This window comes from Phalangium opilio, unplaced genomic scaffold (assembly GCF_054372755.1).
Source record: "Phalangium opilio isolate 3A_F unplaced genomic scaffold, DU_Popi_V2 ptg000024l_1, whole genome shotgun sequence".
Lineage (NCBI taxonomy): Eukaryota > Metazoa > Arthropoda > Arachnida > Opiliones > Phalangiidae > Phalangium > Phalangium opilio.
In genome coordinates, this window is record NW_028324155.1 from 1,555,905 (window position 1) to 1,578,121 (window position 22,217).

At 34.3% G+C, this 22,217-nt stretch overlaps 5 protein-coding genes and 1 long non-coding RNA gene across 6 annotated transcripts; 2 read left to right on the forward strand and 4 right to left on the reverse strand.

Annotated features, from left to right (window-relative positions):
* Positions 1 to 6,565: 6,565 nt before the first annotated feature.
* LOC149692060 (uncharacterized) lies at positions 6,566 to 7,059 on the reverse strand. The gene is made up of 2 exons (XR_016382902.1): positions 6,805 to 7,059; positions 6,566 to 6,724 (listed from the first exon to the last, which is right to left on the reverse strand). It is a non-coding gene; the product is annotated as an uncharacterized LOC149692060 (long non-coding RNA).
* A 655-nt stretch (positions 7,060 to 7,714) lies between these two features.
* On the forward strand, positions 7,715 to 10,706 carry LOC149692061 (uncharacterized). Its single transcript, XM_089867527.1, has 7 exons — positions 7,715 to 7,730; positions 8,010 to 8,500; positions 8,722 to 8,996; positions 9,055 to 9,503; positions 9,603 to 9,645; positions 10,173 to 10,213; positions 10,373 to 10,706. The coding sequence occupies exons 1-7, from the start codon at positions 7,715 to 7,717 to the stop codon at positions 10,615 to 10,617; spliced, it is 1,560 nt and encodes a 519-aa protein (XP_089723653.1). The 3' UTR covers positions 10,618 to 10,706.
* LOC149692062 (CDK5 regulatory subunit-associated protein 3) lies at positions 10,661 to 14,699 on the reverse strand. The gene is made up of 11 exons (XM_089867717.1): positions 14,550 to 14,699; positions 14,435 to 14,480; positions 14,237 to 14,368; positions 14,009 to 14,158; positions 13,627 to 13,942; positions 13,361 to 13,523; positions 13,175 to 13,264; positions 12,771 to 12,870; positions 12,400 to 12,485; positions 11,382 to 11,759; positions 10,661 to 10,856 (listed from the first exon to the last, which is right to left on the reverse strand). Exons 1-11 carry the CDS (start codon positions 14,550 to 14,552, stop codon positions 10,785 to 10,787), a joined length of 1,536 nt encoding a protein of 511 aa, XP_089723843.1. The 5' UTR covers positions 14,553 to 14,699; the 3' UTR covers positions 10,661 to 10,784.
* A 238-nt stretch (positions 14,700 to 14,937) lies between these two features.
* Positions 14,938 to 16,667, forward strand: Hus1-like (Hus1-like checkpoint clamp component). Its single transcript, XM_089867719.1, has 7 exons — positions 14,938 to 15,122; positions 15,183 to 15,487; positions 15,558 to 15,662; positions 15,736 to 15,810; positions 16,127 to 16,226; positions 16,290 to 16,409; positions 16,494 to 16,667. The coding sequence occupies exons 1-7, from the start codon at positions 15,071 to 15,073 to the stop codon at positions 16,577 to 16,579; spliced, it is 843 nt and encodes a 280-aa protein (XP_089723845.1). The 5' UTR covers positions 14,938 to 15,070; the 3' UTR covers positions 16,580 to 16,667.
* Positions 16,668 to 16,670: 3 nt separating this feature from the next.
* On the reverse strand, positions 16,671 to 19,930 carry Sgf11 (SAGA associated factor 11kDa). Its single transcript, XM_089867720.1, has 12 exons — positions 19,630 to 19,930; positions 19,488 to 19,561; positions 19,305 to 19,420; positions 19,225 to 19,238; positions 18,982 to 19,150; positions 18,326 to 18,408; positions 18,191 to 18,253; positions 17,927 to 18,001; positions 17,750 to 17,775; positions 17,556 to 17,671; positions 17,317 to 17,456; positions 16,671 to 17,234 (listed from the first exon to the last, which is right to left on the reverse strand). The coding sequence occupies exons 2-12, from the start codon at positions 19,548 to 19,550 to the stop codon at positions 17,080 to 17,082; spliced, it is 1,020 nt and encodes a 339-aa protein (XP_089723846.1). The 5' UTR covers positions 19,551 to 19,561; positions 19,630 to 19,930; the 3' UTR covers positions 16,671 to 17,079.
* Positions 19,931 to 20,522: 592 nt separating this feature from the next.
* Positions 20,523 to 22,059, reverse strand: LOC149692065 (zinc transporter ZIP1-like). The gene is made up of 3 exons (XM_089867718.1): positions 21,868 to 22,059; positions 21,356 to 21,718; positions 20,523 to 21,285 (listed from the first exon to the last, which is right to left on the reverse strand). Exons 2-3 carry the CDS (start codon positions 21,680 to 21,682, stop codon positions 20,632 to 20,634), a joined length of 981 nt encoding a protein of 326 aa, XP_089723844.1. The 5' UTR covers positions 21,683 to 21,718; positions 21,868 to 22,059; the 3' UTR covers positions 20,523 to 20,631.
* Between the last annotated feature and the right edge of the window lie 158 nt (positions 22,060 to 22,217).

The window sequence follows — 22,217 nt, forward strand, 5'->3', positions numbered from 1 at the left end:
AGATTAATGGGGGATAAGTATTAACTGTGTCACTTCTATTTTTATTGCTACCATACATTAGGGTTAGGTTAGAAGACGGAGCATTCTTGAATTCAATTCCTGACAGCGACGAGACTTTTATCGCCAGATATTCGTGAGATACCGAAATGCGATGGGTTCCATTTACTATACTAGTACGAGAGTATAGAACTGTATATATGTTTCAACCCCATTAGGAGCTAGGGTTCTTGTTTTGATATACTTCGAGGAAACGGGTAATATGTCGTGAGACCTTGGAAACCCATCTTCAATCTTCCCTATTTTTCTTCTCTCTAGGTCATCAGCGTTTTTAATAGACTCCGCCGATTTTTCTTTTTTTCTTTTTTGGATTTTTTATTTAGCAAAGTTTCGTAACAAACAAGTCCGAAAACTGGTCGGAGTCAAAGGGATGGTGGAACGAATTTCATCCATTATTTCAATATAGTTTTTGTTCATTAATAATTTCTCTTATACACGCGCAGACCGTCTCCTAATTGGATTATGGAATTAATTAAGAAGGCAACAACAAGGTAAGTCAATACCTGGAATTATTGTGGGTTTAAATCAACGATATGATGGATCAAAACTGGTCTTATCCATTGGGCCTGATATGCACGGGCAAAAGGAGCGCACAAAATGTTGTTTATGTATAGTAGGTCCCATTACTCATAGATGGGATCCAATGCACTGCATTACCTGTAATGCTGTTTAGACGTCACTGCTGGTCGTAGTCAAAGGGATGGTGAAACGAATTTCAATAAAGTTTGAGTTCAGTAATAATTTCTAATATTCATGTTTGGATAGTCTCCTAATTGGATTCTATTGTCAATTAAGAAGGCAACAACAAGGTAAGTTAATAGCTTGAATTACCGTATGTTGAAATCAACGATGTGATGGATCAACACTAGAGGATAGCTAAGTTAGTCTTGAATATTGATTTCAAGAGGCGTGCGATAATGGGAAGTTGGTAAAATCTTTCTTTGGAATTTTTAACATGTAGAAGATTTTTGAGTAATGTATCTCAACAAAAGTAACGTACACAATGTTTTGAACAAGTTCATAGTATGAAAGGGTGGATAATGTCGTCTGGAATTTCCTTTATCTAGTGAAAGAAACACATTCGTAATATTTCTTAAAGGAAAATTCCTGTGAAATTACATATCTTAGGTTTCATTTTGCTTGTTGTTTCCACAACAATAATTTTTACAAAAATTAATGGTAAATTTTTGAATAAATTATCCAGGTTGGCCATGACCTTGTTGCCCGCACTATAATCTTTAGTCTCTGCACCCAAAGTAGCGACGCACATCGGAGAAGATGAGAAGAAAACCACGGCGAACGTTCGGAGGCCAATAATATTCGAGCTTGGTCGCTCTTGCATCCAAAGAAAAAAAATATTTTATATTGTTTATTAACTAAAGTCGCGAATCACGCTTGGGAAAATAGGACTACATCTTATTACAATATTGTAAATTCAATTTAAAATAACATCAACTTCTTCAATTACAATATATTACAAATTGAAACTGGCAACTTTTGAGTTCATACGCTTAAATTGCTTCGTATTTATGAGAAATTTACCATGCTAATCTTTCGCCGTATGATTGAATTAAAAGCATACTGCGACTGTTATTACCAAATGTATTAAATGTTTTAAACGTTCTCATTTCTATACCGCGTTGTGGTCAGTCAGGAAATAATTTTCGGTTTTTTTTTTCTAATATTCTCTTGCTAATAAAAACTGGGTCAAAATTTAAAACCATATCAATTGTAATTCTTTAATTCATACATTTAAACTTTACAGGGGAGGAGATTTTTATACTGTATCGTTTTATTTCAGTTTCACAAAAACTAAATAAAAGAAAGAAATTTATTTGGTTTATTTGATAGCAGAATCGGTGGACAGATTTAATTTTAGGGTCATTTTTTCATTCAGGAAAAATTCGATTGTTCTTTCTACTTGTTTCGTGATAATTAATTTCACACCAATTTACACAATTACGCCTTGTTCTTATACGATCACACATACTCTGTCATTAAAATTATGTATCATTGTTTTGTTTTTCGAATAAAATTGGTTTTGCCTTGCTTATCAATCATGGTCTAGATGTAAAATATATGAAACCACTTCAAAAACTTATTAGCTTACAGACTATACAACAAGACATTAAAATTATTGGGATAAGGCAGATGTAAACTTTCTGATTTTTTTTAGAGAACCTTTATTTTACATTGCACTTTATAACTGTAGCAATCAATATCAATAAAGTAGTTTTATCTATTCTTTATATTTTCAAAAAGTCCACATTTCAGAGAATTAATAATTCGAGCATTAAGTTGGTTTTTGGGAATCTACTTCTTTTAAAATAAACAAGTAAACTGTTTGCTATGAAATCCAATAAAAACTGAAATTTATTCAAGTCTTGAAATTTCAATGTGTTACGCATTCCGCGCAAGGTATGAGTTGTTATTATGATGATCATTTGACTTCTTACGTAACCCACTAGATGTGGTCAGGTGGTCTTTGGCTGAAGGAAAATGAACGGAAACCGTCATGTGACTTCTTACGTCACAACTCTATATTGTATCTACATTAAGTAATCAAATTATTCATTCTTACGTCGGCCGTTGCCGAGGAAGCATAGTGTTTCACTTGCTCCTCGTTGATAAGGTAAGTGGATGATCGGGCCTAGGACAGGTCAATTTAGTGTTTCGGAGAAAAATAGCTACAAAAAGGGCCTTGGCAAATTTCTCCTAGCTTAAAAAAACTTGAATCAATAGCGTACCACGGACCTCGGTTCGAATCTCGGCTGCTGAATTACAATTTTGAAAGAATCTAGCATCTTTTCAATGATGCATTGAAGTTCAATTTATAACGGCATATATACAGTGGAAGACGTAGAGCAGTAGGTTGCATACCAGTAACGCACATCGCGAACCCCGGCGAGGAAAGCGGTATTTATGCGAAAATCGTGCCTCTTTTAAATGGTACATCGCGCTTTGATATATTGAAGTTCAATTTATCACGCTAGTTATTCCAGTGGTGTGGTGGCGCAGTTGGTTGCGTCGTCAATATACACACCACGGTCCCGGGTTCGAACCCCGGTGAAGGCGAGAGTCTTCAAGAAAACAAAAACAAAATCTGACTGAGATGAGTAGGCGTCATCTCGTAATCCTGCCTCAAGACGGGAAGTCAGAATTCAGATGTGATGTGGTGGACAGGAGGTGAGACGAGGAGGAGTAGATGATGGAGGAGACAAACGGGGGGGTGGGGCCCCCCCCGGCATTTTTTTTCGATGAATTGTCTCCTCCATTTTGTTTTAGTTTTTAGTAAGTTTTTACTAGCTTTAATAATTACTAGCTTTAATAATTAAACGTAGTGAGGGTGGGTGTGGTGGTGGTAAAAACTAAAACAAAATTGAAATTCATCGAAAAAAAATGCCGGGGGGGACCCGCCCCCCCGTTTGCTGACTTCCCATGTTCAGGCAGGATTACAAGATGACGCCAACTCATCTCAGTCACCGGGGCTCGAACCCGGGCCCGTGGTGTGTACAACGACGACTTATCCAACTGCGCCACCACACCACTGGAATAACTAGCGTGATAAATTGAACTTCAATATATCAAAGCGCGATGTACCATTTAAAAGAGGCACGATTTTCGCATAAATACCGCTTTCCTCGCCGGGGTCCGAACTGGGGTTCGCGGTGTGCGTTACTGGTACGCTACCTACTGCTCTACCTCTTCCACTGTATATATGTGCCGTTATAAATTGAACTTCAATGCATCATTGAAAAGATGCTAGATTCTTTCAAAATTGTAATTCAGCAGCCGAGATTCGAACCGAGGTCCGTGGTACGCTGTGCAGATACGCTACCTGGCGCGTCACGTCATATGTTGCATGGCTAATGTTATGAATTGAGATTCAGTAACAAAGCGAAATGAACCATTTATAAATATTTTCTGCCCGTGGTTCGAACTCGTGACCGCGGGGTGACAGACCGCAACACTAACCACTGTGTCACCAAGATCCTACCACCATGGCAAGCTAAAACTATAAAGTGCAATGTACAATTAAGGTTCGCTAATAACAAGAGCAAATATAAATTTTAGAGTGCAATTCATAATCACCGGACGCCACGCAATTAGTACAAGAACAGGCAGGGTTTCGTGCCAGTACTAAATTGTGTTCCGACGTTTACGAACCCCACTTGTTAAGTTTTTTTCTTTCGAGGCCTGTGGATAAACGAACTAACAAAGCTACGATTGGGGTTGGGCTTTGGATATAAGGTTTCGGTTATCGCAACGAAAGATATCAACCAACGAGGGTTTTGATAATATTCCGTTGATGTCTCCTGGATCAAAAAAGAAATATGCCAAGTCAAAATATGTTGATATTTTTCACTGAAACACTAAACCGACTTAACCGAGGCCCGATCATCCATTTACCTTATCAGCGAGGAGCAAGTGAAACACTATGCTTCCTCGGCAACGGCCCACGTAAGAATGAATAATTTGGTTACTCAGTGTAGTTACAATATAGAGTTGTGACGTAAGAAGTCACATGACGGTTTCCGTCCATTTACCTTCAGTCAAACGACCACCTGACCACATCTAGTGGGTGACGTAAGAAGTCACATGACGGTTTCCGTCCATTTACCTTCAGTCAAACGACCACCTGACCACATCTAGTGGGTGACGTAAGAAGTCACATGACGGTTTCCGCCCATTTACCTTCAGTCAAATGACCACCTGACCACATCTAGTGGGTGACGTAAGAACTCACGAGAACATTATAATATCAACTCATACCTTGCGAGGAATGCGTAACACATTGAAATTTCTAGACTTTTGAATAAATTTCAGTTTTTATTGGATTTCATAGCAAATAGTTTACATATTTATTTTTAAGCAAGTAGATTCCCAATTAATTCTCCCAAATGTGCACTTTTTGAAAATATAAAGAATAAATAAAACTACTTTATTGAAACACTCTATTACATATTCATAAATGAAGCATTAGGCTTAAAAATGGTGTATTAATATTGAAAGTGAGTCAAATGACATTTCCTTGTCACTAAATGGATTAAAAGGAAAATGTTATGGCACTATCCAAGCTTGTTTTATAAATCCACTTTTTCATCTCAGACTTCGTCCCACTTATAGGCCTAGAACCAACTTTTCCGCAAAGATGTTTTAAACAATACATGGGAACAACTCTGAAAGAAAGGTGAAACTGAACCATCAATATCTATATATTTTTGAAAACGTAATTTTAGGTTCTATCTGATTTAAAAAAATGAAAGCTTTTCATTAGTAGTCAAAAGATTGATTCTATCCCTTTAAAAGGTATAACTTATTGCTAAGAATAAACAATTGAAATAGCACACTTGGAAAATCGACTTTATTCAGAAACAATGATTTTCCTTGGTATCAACCACTAAATCAAAATTTGCTCTTAACATGAACATGAAAACGATATGTTGCTCTGGTTACTTCGAGAAAGAGAACTTTGCTTTACAATACTTCTTGAACGAGGTTACCATCTTCACGCGCATGGCGAATATTTGAACAAACCTTTATACGAATTCCCAAGTCGAGGGGATAAGACCCTTTTCTGAAAGCTTTCCCATTAAGGGAAAACGGGATTATTAGAGCCGCGTAAGCCGATTATTGCGACTATGATATTACTAGAGGGAAACTAAAAGCTTCGGAGTTGATCCGACCACCGCCAAGCAAGGATAAAAGATCAAATGTTTTTACCAACCTTCTACCACCATCAAGAATTAATCCGTGCTCTTCTAAAAATATTTTCTTCTTGACGATTAAAAATAGGATTATTATTGGGTAGACAATGCTCTTGAAAGTATTACTAATATAATCCAGATAAGAATGTACGCATTATTATAATTTTGTAGTTTAAAGCAATTAGCACTTTACTAAAGAAATTTATTTTTCCCTTGATAAAAGGCTAAAAGCTTCATTTCGTGGAAGTACTGAAGAAACAAAAGATAACTCGTATTTTTATTTATAAGGACTCGCAACAATTTAATATAGGTTACAGCTATTTTTAGATGTAAAATATTCGTAAAACCATAAGTTCATAAGATATGCTGGATAAGTTTGTCACTGGTTACTGAGAGATTGTCATGAAGTGACGTAGGTCATAGATTGGTGAGGCGCTCTCAAAGGCTTAGGACAGACTAAACAGGAAGATGGACTGGAAATCGAGTGTAGTCAATTCTCGCGTCGTTCAGTAAGTCTCAGGCATTACGAAGTATAGGTAGTGTCATACTTATGGAAGATATTTTATAAACTTATGGTAAAATGTATTCAATAGCAGGAAAAGTGTGGCTGCCGGTGTCTCTTCTCCCTTTGAAATTTTCTCGTTACCGACTCTGGTTGGCTTGATGAATTAAAAAGATCACTCTGAAAATCCCCTTCATCCACTATACTTGTAACATGATTTTTTTTTCTTTACTAAAATGTGAAAACGTAATCGGTATTGGGTAATTTGAAAAACGGGTTGCCTCGAAAAATCAGTCGACTTACCCGGGCGAAGAATTTTCCAAAGCTGGCTTCCCGGCTTCTGCCATCGACTCATTCTCCAATCGAGGAAGAAAAGTGATGGAAACAGGGAGCTCTCGCGCTTCCCGAGGTGACTCCCGTTTCCAAATTTTCCACACCTGGTTGCTTCCCGTCGCACCTGAAAAATGGCGTCTCAGCGAGATTATTTCCGAGGCTCTTCCAAGCGTGCAAATTCGGTGTCACTGGTCCAATAATTACGGCCTGGCTCGTAATAGAGTTAAAGGTGTCCCTGCACTATGGGCATCGGACTGGGAATGGATGCTCCGTGTCGTCCCGCGTCGAGAAAGAGTCACCGTATTCTCCCTCTCTCTCTTTTTTTACTCCTCTTAACCAGATCGTCTCTCCCTATTCGTTTAATGATCCGTAACCCAATGTTCGATATACCCATAACCTTTCTAATATAGTTGGACATGAAAACAAGAAAGTTGGAACTCGAAATTATCAGTTTTACGTCTTTCATTCTCTTAATGTTGAATGAGTAAAAAACTACTTTCGAGAAATCTTTCTCGTCAATACACTTTTAAAGGCGTTCGATATAAAACCATTTGTATACTTTCCACCGTGACATTAGATTTTACCTTAAAAATTATTTATTTGGAAAGATTATTAATAAAAATGCATTGGCACAAAAAAATCTAACTTGATACTAAGAGCTTTCATACAACGTTAAAGCCTGGAAGACCACAACTTCCTGGAGCACGTCGTATATAAAGATTTGTTCGTTGTGATATAGATTTCGATTAAGGAGGAGACAGGGAAGAAAATCTTCCGGAGAAAAGATCCGCGTTTCCTCGCTCGATTCAAAAGATTGGGAGGCAAAAAGGCGGAGACGCTACCAATCATTCTCGGAGAGCTCTCCATCAAGAAGCCCAAGAGCAGATTGGATGCGGACTCTCTCCACTAATCTTGCCGGGATTCTTCCGCGATTGGCTTCTTCTTGTAAAAGGAGGCGGGGATCGTTCCCGCTCTTCTCCTATATATACATTAACCAACCCTCTCTCTTATCTTTCCATCGGATCCCGTTTCCTTCTCGAAATAAAGATTCTCCAAAATCCAACTTCCAAACAAGTTCAGCTTCCGCGCGGAAAACATAGCGAGTTTTCCGGAAATGAGTAAATTACCGGGTAAATAATTTGAATACGAGTAACGTCTGGATAAGAGATAAATAAACGAGAGCTTCAAAATGAGATATAAAACGTGGCAATCGGACCACAAATAAGAAAACTGCGAAATATTTTCGAGGCAATGACTATATATTACCAAAATTCGAAATCTTCTTTGTGTTTCATACTCATTTTGAATTCTCTTGATTATATTTCCTAAATTTCCTTCAAAACCTTTGGAAACGTTATTCAAAAACGACATAAAGATTGAGATTTTTCAATGGATATCAAATATTTTAGGACATCGGTCACCCACTCACACCATAGAACGGCTGTTAAGCAGATCACCACCGTGTCGATCTCGTTCGACAGAATTTCCCCCGAGACACGCCGAGTCTTTTAATAACTCTGACCCCAACGGAGTCAGTACCTCATATTCGGAAAATATAATAAGCGTTGGACCCGTCATCTCGCCATCGCGATCCGTATCTCCTTCGCGACGCTACATCTTCGTTGGCGGAGTTAACTCGGATTCAATAATTCCAATCTCTTCTACCTCGTCTGGATTAAATCATCCCGAAAATGAGGATTTATCATGGCTAAAAACCACCGTGGATGGCAATGGCCAGCTGTCGAACTATCCCGCTCGTTTTGTACCTACCTCGTGTTCAAATGAAGTCAAATCCAGTACCGTTAACTTCAACAGTAACGTCGCATCTCCGTCTTCTTGGTTTCTGATTAGACCAATGGTCCATAAGAATATTCCTTGGTTACCTTTCCTCTCTCTACAGGTAAATAAAGTTAGAAATTTTTCCTTCGAATGAGACTTAACCAGGTTTCATCAATTTCGCTATTGGATATACTATAAGTACTTCGAAATCAGTCAAATTGTAACTAAACAACAAATAATCGTTAATCGGTTCATTTTTGGCCGATTTTGGAGGTTTATCAACCCTCTTCGATTTTTTTCTGGAACTTAATTTGTTAAAAATTAGGGTACTTCTTTTCATAGTCGGATTACAATCCAGAAGTCACGAACAACCAGAAACCTCCATTCTGGTTGTTTTCCAATCATTCGAGAAATATACAAGTTCCCGATGACTCGATACGAACTAGTGAGAATCGTTCTACTCCACCATACGCGACAAATGTATTTTCCATTCCGTCGAACCTTCTTCCGGCGGGAACTTCCATAATTAAAGATCACGTTCTTCGGGCATCCGCGGACTGGTTATTAACATCAAAATCGGCAGAAAACGCGGGAAACTTCCATGATTCCGCGATAGTGTAAGTTTGCCAAACTTTTAATAGTTAGAAGTCGTCATTTAACCATTTTGAATCGCAGGTTTCGCGACGGTTCTCATCCCGCGCTTCATCCATCATCCTCTTCCATGCCGGCTTGTTCCTGCTTATCTCCGGGATCCTTGGAAGATGGGATTCACCGTCATTTTGTGTCGGAAAACGCGGGAATGTCTCAATCATTTTCCCTAGAAAAGAGTACGCATCATCCACTGGATGATTTCGCGACGGCTCTTAGATCTTCGGCCTTCCGGCCCCAACGAATGGAGATGCCCGTATTAAGAAACGGACCTCCGTCTTTCGTTTCCGGGTCCCGACTTTCGGCTTCGATTAGATCCTTTGGTTGTAGGCAGTGCGGGAAGACATTTAAGAGATCATCTACCCTATCCACTCACCTGCTTATACATTCGGACGTGAGACCTTACCCTTGCCAATTTTGTGGTAAGAGATTTCACCAAAAATCAGATATGAAAAAGCACACCTATATTCACACAGGTTAGACTTTATTTTCGTATTTTTCGCGAGTTGGAGTAAGATGGACGGACAATTACATGATCGGCGCGTAATAAGTTCTTCCTTTCTTGTTTTCAATAGGGGAAAAACCACATAAATGCGTTGTTTGCGGGAAAGCTTTTAGGTAAATATATTTATTGGATTGATTCAGGTTTTATCTTTTCCTTATCATAACGTCAAATAAAACAGAGGAAAAATATGGGGGCAGTTAACTATAGTATAAATATAACCAGAAGAATATAATACTTCTCTTCAAGAGAAGTGTACCTTCCACAAAGCGGGCAGTGTAATTGTAACATGATTCTTCCCAACATTCCTTAACATTTGGAGCAAGGTTACTAAACCGAAACACCATATACGCGATAAATAGTTCCCTCATCATTACTCTATTTGCCAAGGCGCATACGCTTGAGGATTTTTGTCCCACGTCAAGACAATCAAGCATTGTGGGTTGATTTCTGAGGGTTTAGTACCAAACGGTTATAGAATTCGCCCTAGCACGGTGCGATGCCTACCTGAAGTTTGATGAGCAGCAGAAAAAACAAAAAGGGGCATGAGCCTGGCAAGAATCATGTTACGTAACTAAAGTATTAAGAAGATACAGGGTGTCCCCATTTCTGATATAACCCAGAGATTTTCAAATATTTCTAGCCAATCTTCCAATCTGATCACTCACACTCGGAAACATACGGGTGAATATTATACTTTCGGATGAACAACGGTGAATTTTTGGCGCGTTTCTAGCTTGGGTTTCGAAAGAAATAACAAACGCGTGAAAATTTCTCTGTGTGCATCCAGCTTAAGTACTTACGAAACCTTTTGCTTGAACTAAACAGGAAATTTCGTTACAGGCTATAAACCCTTCGCGTGTTTGTCTTGCGGAAGAGCATTTCAGAGAAAAGTTGATTTGAAACGTCATAAAGAGACGCAACATTCGCAGCTCCAAATCCCCTTTACCACCACCTCGGAGGAACCGCAGCCCCCCATCCCAGCGCGTAAGATATCACCATCAATTTATAACGCATCAACCACCAATTACTATTGTAATCGATTTAGCAAACTTCGCGATGGTAACATCGTTATTAATCAAAATTAACCAAACCACAAAAGAAAAAAAAATGAAATAATTTGTTTAGACATTTGATTGTAATGTATGTAATATATTTGTATATATATAAAATACATGTCCATGTATATTAGAACAAATGAATTAATATTATTTCCCCAGGAAAAACACCAAAAATCTTTTTATAATTTCCAGCTTTATAGCGTATTAACACCACCAAGAATATTAACGGGTCTCTCTTTATATTTTTTCGAAATGTCATTTTCAATCTAGAAAGAGAAATTAATCCCCTAATTTAGTAGAGAGTTTTTAAAGCTTTTTTCACCCGCAAATTATAATTTTTAATTAAAGTATTTTTAATTAAAAGTGTTAAAATAAGAAACTAGAAAAATTAATGAATTAAAATATGGTAAGGCTTAAGCGAGCAAAGGCTTAAGAAACGGGAGAACTCGGGAGATTATAGAGGTGACACGCGGATAATAAGTATTCCCTTTGTCACCTCTATAATTTCCTAATCAATAATCGCGGTACCAATCAATATGACGTCATTCTTCAACTAGAAATTAGGTAATTACGCGAAATATAATTAGTTTCATACTTATAGTTGATTATATAGACTTAATAAGAGAACTGGTGTTTGATTTGACATTCCGTCACATTCAAACTCATAATAAATAATACTATACTTGGCGCGTTTTAAAAACTATAACAAGCATATTTTAAAACTAACTCGCAAATATTAACTAAAATTAAACCCGTTAAAGAATAATAATTAAAAGTAGCTCTGAACTTACTTGTTTCTGCAAGATTTTAGTCTTCTCTACAATAAGACCCACTTTTGGAGCCAATGAGCGTTGTTCTTCTTTAGCTTCGGCAGCTTTCTCCTTAACAGCTTCTTGAGACAAGACCATTTTTTCGGACAAACTAAGCTTTTGCTGTAAGTTTTCCACGAGTCTATCGACGTATTTTGGGGATTCTCGGATCAAATAGAGGTGTTGCATCTTGAGTGTAACCATTTGGGAAAGTACATCATGCACAGACCTCTGCATTCTATCTAAAGAATTTGAATTTTGCAATTGAACAATTTGGGGCGCCGATTGAAATTGATTGACGGATAAGACGTCGCTTTCCAATTGCATTTCCAACAGACGTTGCTCTAAAAATCCTTCAAGCTATGAGAAAATTATGAGAGTGTAAGTTAAATTAATTAAAGTTTTTAGGTAGAATTGAATTATTTTAATTAAAAATACTGAAATTTATAATTATATACGCTTTTAAGTTAATTAATTGATTTAATTAATTCAAAATAACCGTGAATTTATAATCTTATATGCATTTATTGATTAAAAATAAGAAAACTATATTGTAGCCCCTATACTTACAAAAATTTAAATTAATTAAATTAATTAATTTATAATTAATAAATTAATTAATTTATAATTAATAAATTAATTAATTTATAATTAATAAATTAATTAATTTATAATTAATAAATTAATTAATTAATTTATAATTAGTTAATTTATAATTAATAAATTAATAAATAAATTAATTAATTAATTAATTAATTAATTAATTAATTAATTTATAATTAGTTAATTTATAATTAATAAGTTAATTAATTAATTTATAATTAGTTAATTTATAATTATATACGCTTTTAAGTTAATTATTTGATTTAATTAATTCAAATTAACCATAAATTTATAATCTTATATGCATTTATTGATTAAAAATACAAAAAAACTCTAATGTTGCCCCATTACTAACAAAAATTAAAATTAATTAATTTAATTGAAAATTAATTCTTACCTCACGAAGATCGTTTAGAAAAGCATTCCTAGTCTCTTGATGATCTAAAACTGACAGAGCGTTTACACCTCGGGCAACTTTGCTTTCTAAAAAAAAATAAAAATAAAAATAAAATATAATATAATATTTTAGGGCGCGCCCCTGTAAGGCAGCTTTTCCCCGAACACGGGTGTGCTGCGGGTTAAACATTTCTACAGGCGTTCTATGGAAAATGCATTATAAGGTTTGCCCCTACAAGATGGCTTTCCCAAAATACATAAAATTTACCGATTGGACTTAATTTAAATTATGACATTTTTAAGTATTTAATATTTACTACAAAAACCTTAAATTAATCACTATTAACAACTAAAAATTTAAATATTACTTACCAGGAGGTACGTCAGATATCTCGGATGGGAAATCAAAGTTTGATTCCGAAATTGCGGGTGAACCGAGCTCAATAATTTGATCTTCATCACCAAAATCAATCTTAATTAAACAAAAATAATAATAAAAAATATAATTAATTAATAAATAAATAAATTAATTAATTAGGGCCATAGAGGCATTCCAATATTTTCCCAAATTTTCTTATTAAATTAACTAAGTATATATTTTGGTGCTAATGACTTTAGTGTGTAAATTATAAATTAATTAACTTTAACAAAAATAATAATAAAAAATATAATTAATTAATTAATTAATAAATTAATCAATTAGGGCATTCCAATCTTTCGCCAAATTTTCTTATTGAATTAACTAAGTATATATTTTGGTAATTAATTTTAATTACCTTTTCAACATGAACAAAATCCCCGTTAGTTGTGCTACTAGAATTTTCATCTCCAAAATCAATTCCACCACTATCATCTCCAAAATCAATCTAATAATTAAAGTTTTAAATAAATTACAATTGAAGCTCTGATAATTAATTATATATCAAATTAAAAAAAAATATAATTAGTAATTAGTTAATTACCTCATCAGAGCCACCATTTTTACTCTCAACATCAATGGGAATATCTGGTTTGGTTTCTTCAATCACTTCAGGGGCATCTTTATATTTCCATTCGTAAACGGTTGTGTTTCCTTTTTCAATGATGTGTTTTAGAAGAGGTAGGCTAACATTTGCAACCTCCTCACTTAAATTAAAAGGTTTATAATTAATCTAATTATAATTAAGTTTAAATAAAATTATGTCAAAGAATAAATATAGAAATATAGAAAAATAAAAATTCAACTTACTTTTCAAGTGTGAAAAGCAAAAAAGCAACGTAAAAATCCCTGGCTTCTTTTAATGCCTTGGTATTTTCCGTAACTTTGTTAAATGATTCCGGTAAATCCTTTAGAAGGTCCATAAGTTCTTTCCTTAAATTATTCCCCTCAATTCCAATTTCTTTGCAGGCGGAAAAGTATTTTTCTTTCGATTCATGGGCCATTTTTCCATATTCCGTTTCCTTTCTAACACATTCTTCTTGAATTTGTTGGCATTTTGATATTTGTTTCTTTAGAGATGGAACTTCGTAACTGATATTCCTGCTTAACATCTGGGCAGCCTCGGCTATAAAAAAATAAAACATTAAATCAAGTTTAAATGCAATTAAAAATTAAATTAGACTTATCTTACCCAAATAAATATTATTGGTCTCATAGAGTTTTAATACTTCTTGCCAATCTTTCATCCTTTGGGAAGAATATTGGCCAAATATATTCTTGGAATTTTTTTCAGTTTCCCTTAGAATTTCAATAATTCTTTGGCAATGAAAATAATTTATGTCTAGAAATTAAAGAAATTAGTTAGTAAATTAAGTAATCTAAATTTAAATAATAATAATAATAATAATAATAAACTTACAGCTTCCAGCCAATAAGTCTTTGATTTCTTGGACTTCAGGCATGTCTTGAATGGCATTATTTATCTTTTTACGAATAGTAATAACAGAATCTTGCCAGTCGCGATTACAGTGACGGCGACTAATTAACCAGTCTAAGAGGATAATTTAATTTTCGCGTAAATAATTTCAACTTTAATTTAAAATAAACGGAAATTTACCTAGTAATTTACTACTTTGAATGTCAATTGGTATCAAGTTGTCCCCCTGAAAAAAACAGAATGACTAAGGCTTAAGAAAACATATGTTCTACCTTCAGCATTATTAAATATTTACCATTTCACTTCACAAAAACGAAGGGATTATTTTTTAATTTTAATAAATAACTATTAGAGTTTAATTTTACTTATAAAAAGTAGTTAAATTTTACCAAAATATATGGAAGTCAATGACACTAAAGTGGCAAAACAAACTTTTACTGAAACTCAATTAGCAGACGACAGAAATCCACGTGGATGAATCCTTGAACTTTGGTCCAGAAGCTGTTTGACTTTTGGCGCAATCGACTGTCAAAATATTTTAGCGGGAAATTTAAACTTTTACTCATCACGATGAATTAATTTTAATAAATAACTATTAGAGTTTAATTTTACTTAGGAAAACTAGTTAAATTTTACCAAAATATATGGAAGTCAATGACACTAAAATGGCAAAACAAACTTTTACTGAAACTCAATTAGCAGACGACAGAAATCCACGTGGATGAATCCTTGACCTTTGGCCCAGAAGCTGTTTGACTTTTGGCGCAATCGGCTGTCAAATATTTTAGCGGGAATTTTAAATTTCCGCTCATCACGATGAAGTTTAGAGGAAAAATGATCGAGGTTTTTGCAATTCAGCAGTTTTCAAGTAAAAATTAAAAGTAATATGTTATTTTAAAGATAATAATACGATTGTCTTTACATTTAGAAATAATCCAAACAGTTTGCAAACTTTCTAAGATTGTTGCATTGAGAATTACCAAAGACAATCTATACCTAATAATGACAGAACAAGCGGCTTGTACCCAAACTAACATTTGGTGTGAACTCAAACAAGCCAATTTTTTTAATGAGTATTTAATGGAAGGTGTTTCCCCTGACAAAGACGAAATATACTTAGAACTAGCCATTGATTTATTTGTTGAAGCCATGAAAACTGCTGTCAATGCTAAATCACTAAAGATAAAACTAACTAAAAAGCAGTCACCCTGTTTAACCCTGGAAGTTGAGCTTGTAGGAGCCTTAAATTAATTAATAAATAATTAATTAATTATAATTACTGAACCATTTAGTCCATTCACAGCCTTCTCTAGTTACTTCCTGGCCTCTTATTCATGATATACCAGTTTCACTTATTCCCAGTAGATTATGGCACGAATATGAGGAACCTAAAATGATGCAATTTCACGTCAGTTTCCTTAATTAAAAATTGCAAATTAATTAAGAGATTACTAATTAACATCATAACTCACTCTAATTAGGTTTCAATCTACTTACCACCTCTTAAAATGCTCAAAAATATAGTAGATCGCCTGAAGAATATGAACACTTACGCAGTATTGCTTATAAAACAATTAAATATTATTTAATTAATAATTAGTCTTATTCCTGATCAGCGCCATCTACCCATAGCGGTGACTTTGAGAACTACTGTAAGCGGCAAGCCAATCAGATGTCGCTAAAATCTGGTGACGTCATTTTTGGTAAGACCCGAGAGTGCCAGTCAGTGACGTCACCAGATTTTAGCGACATCTGATTGGCTTGCCGCTTACAGTAGTTCTCAAAGTCGCCGCTATGGGTAGGTGGCGCTGATCAGGAATAAGGCTAATTACTTCAAAAAAAAAAAAAAACATAATTAAATTATTTAAATAGGTTTTACGCGCCAGTCAAGAAGGAGAAATGACTATAAAAATTGAAACAGATGCAGCTGTTGTTCAGAATCACTTCAAAGACTTGGATAACCCAACAAATGGTTTAATAAATTAATATTAATAATTAATTTCTTCTATTAATGAATTAAAACTAAACAACATAGTTAATGGCCATGATATAAGTCAAAGACATCAAACTCCATGGGCAGAAGCCAGAATAGATTTAAGAAAACTAAATCAATTCCTTACTGGACAACAAATAAACCCAACAAGCGCTATTTGTAGTAAGATTAACTAATTACTTATTAAGTTAATTAATATTAAATGAAATTATACTTCAATCTTATTATTTTTTTTTGTTTTTTCAGATATTGTACATAAGAAAATGCTGCATTTATTTCTCCTTCACGAAGATGTCACTCTTCAATATACTTTACCCGCTGTTTCAGCCTGATTATAAACAAATAAACAAACATTCATAATCTTTATTAAATAAATATTTATGTAACAAACAAACAAACAAAAAAATAAATAAATAAACAAAGTTTTTTGAAAAAAATTTCTTTTAATTGAGGTTTTTTTTTTTCTAGACAAAAATATCACAGAACATTTAAAAAAGTTTTTCTTTTCTTTTTTAATTAGAGACTTGTAATTAATTAATTAATTAATTTAATTACCATTTCAAGTTTTTTGTTTTTTTTAAACTAACTATAGCGGAATCTGAGATTACAATTTTTTACTATTTTAGTCATCAATTCATTTCTTTATTGTACAGAGTTTCACAAGTCAAATTTGTACGAGAGAGGTTTGTGTCGGGGACTGTAATTGTATACCCCAAAAACTGACGTCTATTTCTGAATTAATATTTAATTATTTATTAAAGGGGGGGGGGAGAAAAATATTTAAAGATCGCTATTTAAATTGTAATTTATTTTCTGAAACAAAGTAAGTTTGTCAGGCGATATCAGCCCCTAATAAATTGAGCACCCCTTGATTTGAACTGGCACTGTTTGACCCCTGAGAAGGTTTGGCTTTATTTTTTTTAGTTCCTACATTTCGACTTGAATTAGAAACTGGACGTTTTTCCTTTTTTTTAGTAGTAGAGGAACCTATTTTAAATGATTTTAATTCCCCAATTAATTTCAATAAGTGATTAAATTAATTGAAATTAAATAGCCTTGATATATTTACCGCTGGCAGTTGAAGCTGAATCTGCTGGACTAGGATTGGTTGAATTACTAGATTCCCAAAGTCTATTGACCGAATCTCGTAGTGATTGACTATCACTTTCATCAAAGGTGTCAATATCAACTATTTCGTCATCCATTAAACTAAAATTAAAAAAAAATAAATATTAAATTAATTAATTAATTAGAATTAGCTTTAATTAATTTAATTTCAAAGCTTGGGTAGTTCTGTTCAGTTCATACTTTGTTTTCCCCAATAAAAAAGATCTAACTGATTTCCTTTGTTCATCCGTATGTTGAGGACATCTATGAGATCTAGTACACATTTTTTTTGTGTGTTCCGAAATTACTCCACACATCTGAAGTTAATTAAAATTAATTAAAATGGCTAGTAAATAATTTAAATTAAATTTAAAAACACCTTAATTAGTTTATACCTGAATTAATAGAGCCTTTCTGTCTTCTGTAAATAAATGTAGGTGTAAAAAAGGGTCACGGATATTTATTTATTTATTTATTAGGGGCATTAATTATTAATTAAATTAAATTAAATTAAAGAATAAATTAATTTATATTATATGTTTAGGGCTGAATTTGTTTTGGTTTCTATATACCAATAGAGACTGTTTCGTAATTCGCAAACATATTCAGACTTTCTGTAGCAGTTGTACTAGTTCCACTGCCTTCCCCTTTTTAACGATAAAAGAACAAAAAAGTGTTTCAAATCATGTATAGTTAAGTAAGTAGTATTTTTTTAATTGGTTTATGAAGCAATAAATAAATTAAAATTAGTTTTCCTATCATTATCATTATCATTAAGTATTTCTTATCATAAATTAATTAATTATGCAAAAGTTATCTGGATTTCATGCTATAACCATTTTTTCCTTTCAATTTAGTACGACGTGGTGAATTTTTTTCTCTTTTCTTCTTTGAGCCACCTTTGAGTGTAAAAAGTTAAAAACACAAAGATATATTTTCCACATTCAAATATTTAAAAGTGGAAAACATACCCTTTCTATCCGAAGTATAATTCCAATCACTGTCATTATCATAGTCATCATTGTCACTTTCAACTTTCCCCGTATTAGCAATTCTAAGATTCAAAAACCCTTTATTTTTAGACTGCTTAAAGGGAGGGTGAAGTAGAAAATCAAGTGATTTTTTATCGATTCTGCTACCAATTTTAAGATTAGTCTGCATAGTGAAACATTCAGGAAATACCAATTCCGAATGATTTTAAAATTCAAATTAGGGTCAGATTTTAAGGATAATTTTAAACAAGGACTGCCGACCAATCACGTAACGCCCTGCCTTTTTATTAACAAAATTCTCGTGGCACGTTCTGTGTTGAATGAAATTTATCACGAGATTTGATAAAATTCGCAGGCGACGTGACAATCGTGGCGCGAGACATGGAGCGTGCCACGAGAATTTTGTTAAATGGAAGGCAGGGCGTTACGCGATTGGTCGGAGGACCTTCTTTAAAATTATCCTTAAAATCTGACCCTAATTTGAATTTTAAAATCATTCGGAGTTGGTATTTCCTGAATGTTTCACTATGCAGACTGGTCTTATAATTAGTAGAAGAATCGATAAAAAAATCACTTGATTTTCTACTTCACCCTCCCTTTAATGGCTTTAGAAGAATAATCTTCAATGTCTATACCTTTTGCTAGCTATTCTTGAACTGTTTCGACCCATTCCCATACATTTTTCTAAATGAGGAGCGAACCTTGAGGCGGCTAAATTTCTGGAACAGTTTGGACAAACACATTCAAACTGCTTTTTCAAAGGAACTTGCCCAAAAACATCTAGTCCAATTTCATCAACAATTTCTGATATTTTTTTAAAACACACTTAAGCTTAGAAAACTGACTGCAAAAATAAAGGTTGAATGGAATGCCACTACCATATTTTTTCTCACTGTAAAAAAAAAGGAAGCTCAAAAGTGAGTTAATCAATTGGTAAATGACAATTTGACGAGCTTACTCTTCTTTAGGCTCATCTATAAGAAAAAATCCTAATCGACAGGCACGATGAACCTCAAAACACAACCCTAATATAACTTCGTCTATTATTTCTTCCAATACAGCGTCGCTAGTTGACTAAATATAATTCAAAAGGTTAATTAGTCTATGACTAATTAACGCTACTTGGTCAGACTCATCCCACCTCGGCTTCATTTTCAGCCAAGGTTGAAGTCTTTGGAAGATTTTCCGCGCTTGGTTGTTGCATTTTTAATTTGCCTTAATGTTTAAATTTAATCATAATCATTTCAATAAAATTAACTAACACTAGCTGACCAATAACGTACCAAACTATTATGCCGGCTCCGGCCTTGAAGAGGCTAGTGCTGATTAGGTTAGACAGCGATCATGCGACGTCACGTTAAGCCTTTGTTCTTTTATTTGTCATGCATGCACGGAGCGGCGTATATTTATTTGAATTTTCAATAAAAATATGAACTTACTCTTTAATTTTATAGCGCGGAACTGTTACTTCTTCATTATTCAGTCATACGTTTTAAAGTTATTAAATACAAATGGTTTAATTCACACTTAATTACAAGCTCGAATAGTGCGGCTTTATTTATCGCACGCTGACCATACTTCATTACGGTGAGTCCGTGACCGAAGTTACCCAACTCGCTTGTCAGTTGCACTTTGCAAGAACTACTTTTATAATTATATCTCCATAATGACGTATCACTCTACCGTAACTTTCCACCCACTGCAAAGGCAGTTTGCCCAAGTTTCACCTCGGAGTTCAACATCTTCAGCTTGCCGATTCAATTGCTCTATGTAACGGATCGCACTGAAAAATAGCCTTTCTTCGTTTCCAGGGTGGGAAATAATGAATTTTTTTAAACTGGACATTGGGCCAGCAACCCCCCTGGCCTGGAATAAATAAACTGGTCCATGACCACTGACCAGGGCGCGTCGTCTGCTAAATTTGAAGAAGTGGATAATTAAAATGTATTAGCTAATGTCTGGACTCTGGAAACCCTTGAATTTTCTTAGTGGTCCTGTGGAAAACTGACCCCCCCTCCGATTTAATTTTTAAACTGGTCATTTGCCCTGTGCCACCGCCTTATTTCCCACGCTGTTCGTTTCCCATGTTATTGAAACTAATTTGCATAATTTTAACATTGGATTTCAAGAACGGCTATTTTTCGGTGCGTTCAGTGCTAGTCAACAACAGAGAAACTTATTTTTAATCAAAATAAATAATTTATTTTTATAAAATATAATAATTAAATATATAATTTTATACATTATTGCACTCTTAAAACAAACAACGCGAGATAATTTTAATATTAGGCAGGAAAGAACATGATTAATATTGAAATTAAAGTAAATCCTAAAATCACGCATAACAATTTTAAAAGTCTACTTTTTCCACTATTTAATTCATGTGGTAAAACTTCAAAAAATGTGACATAGAGAAAAGTACCGCAGGCTATTCCTTGAAGTATTCCACTAACCAAAAACACGGATACTCCTTTATCAAAGTTAATAACAGCCATGCCAATGCCTACTCCTAAGGGTGACATGATCGAGAATAAAACGATACACTCTACAATGGCCCTTATTTTAAGCCGACTTTGAACAACGTTAATTCCTAAAGTAAAAGCTATGATACTCTTGTGAATGAGCACAGCCACTAAAATTTGTAAAATCTGTTCGAGATTTGGTTGTAACCCAATCGCTATTCCCTCAAAGACAGAATGGAGTGAAAGTGCTAAGACTAAAAGAGCGGTTCTTAAACTCGAGTGAGAATTATGGTCTTCGTGAACTGAATAACCAAGATCATCATGATGGGTTTGATCACTGATACCATTAAGGCTACCATAACTGCTTTGACGTTGTAATATTCCTTCGGAAGAATATTCCTGACCATCATGATGGTCGTGACTATGTCCCAAAATGGGATGGTCAGCGGGATGGCCTTCTTTCCAAGCCAAAACCACCTTCATTAAAAAAAAAATATATATATTAAAAATACTCATTTGAAGTGATTTAAATATAAATATTTATCACCTGTTCGCATATTAAAACTAGAAGAAATCCAACTATAACAACAAACTCGCCAACAGGAAAATCTGATTTGATATGAAGTTTTTGGAAAGCATTCATGAGTTGTTCTTGAACTTCTGGGAATAAATCCATGAGACAAGTTCCCAAGAACACTCCTCCACCAAAACAACTGAAGAATCCCATCAAATGTTGATAAAATATTCTTCTAACAGGGTCATGCATTGTTGTGACCTTCTTTGTAATTATTAGAGGCAAGAAACTAAAGAAGAATGTAGCAACAAGCAAAACAGAAAGGCCAATGCCTTTTACAGCTTCTAATTTTAATGACATGATGATTTTGATGTTGAAATTTAATAACAACGAAACCTGACAATAATTAAAAAAATAATTGTTACGGGATAACCTTGATAACTTTTCAAATGAACCTCCCCCATTTGCGTAAATTGCCTTTCTTAAGATTTTATATTAAAAAAAAAAGGCCAAGGCTTAACATAATTATGTTACTAAGTACTTACATTTGACGTTTAATTATGCTTAAAACGTTTCCGATTTTAAATTAATCAGTGATATCTATTCACTTTTATTCTCATCCATTATCTCTTTAGCCAAAGATAATTAAATCTAGATTAAAATTTCCCATTGGAAAATTCCCATCAAACTAAACACACGCGGGAATTAGTCACTGTCACTAACCAGGGTTACTTCCGGTCATGGCCAACTTAGATTACCGGTGGTAGAAGGCCTGCCAGCTTCACCCGAGCACCATGTTAAAAACGACTAACGAAATCGCCCCTAGTTCCGACTTTCGCCGTTAGGTGCGCTACCAACCCAGTTTTCCTCCTAATGCTTTTTCTATGGGAAAAAA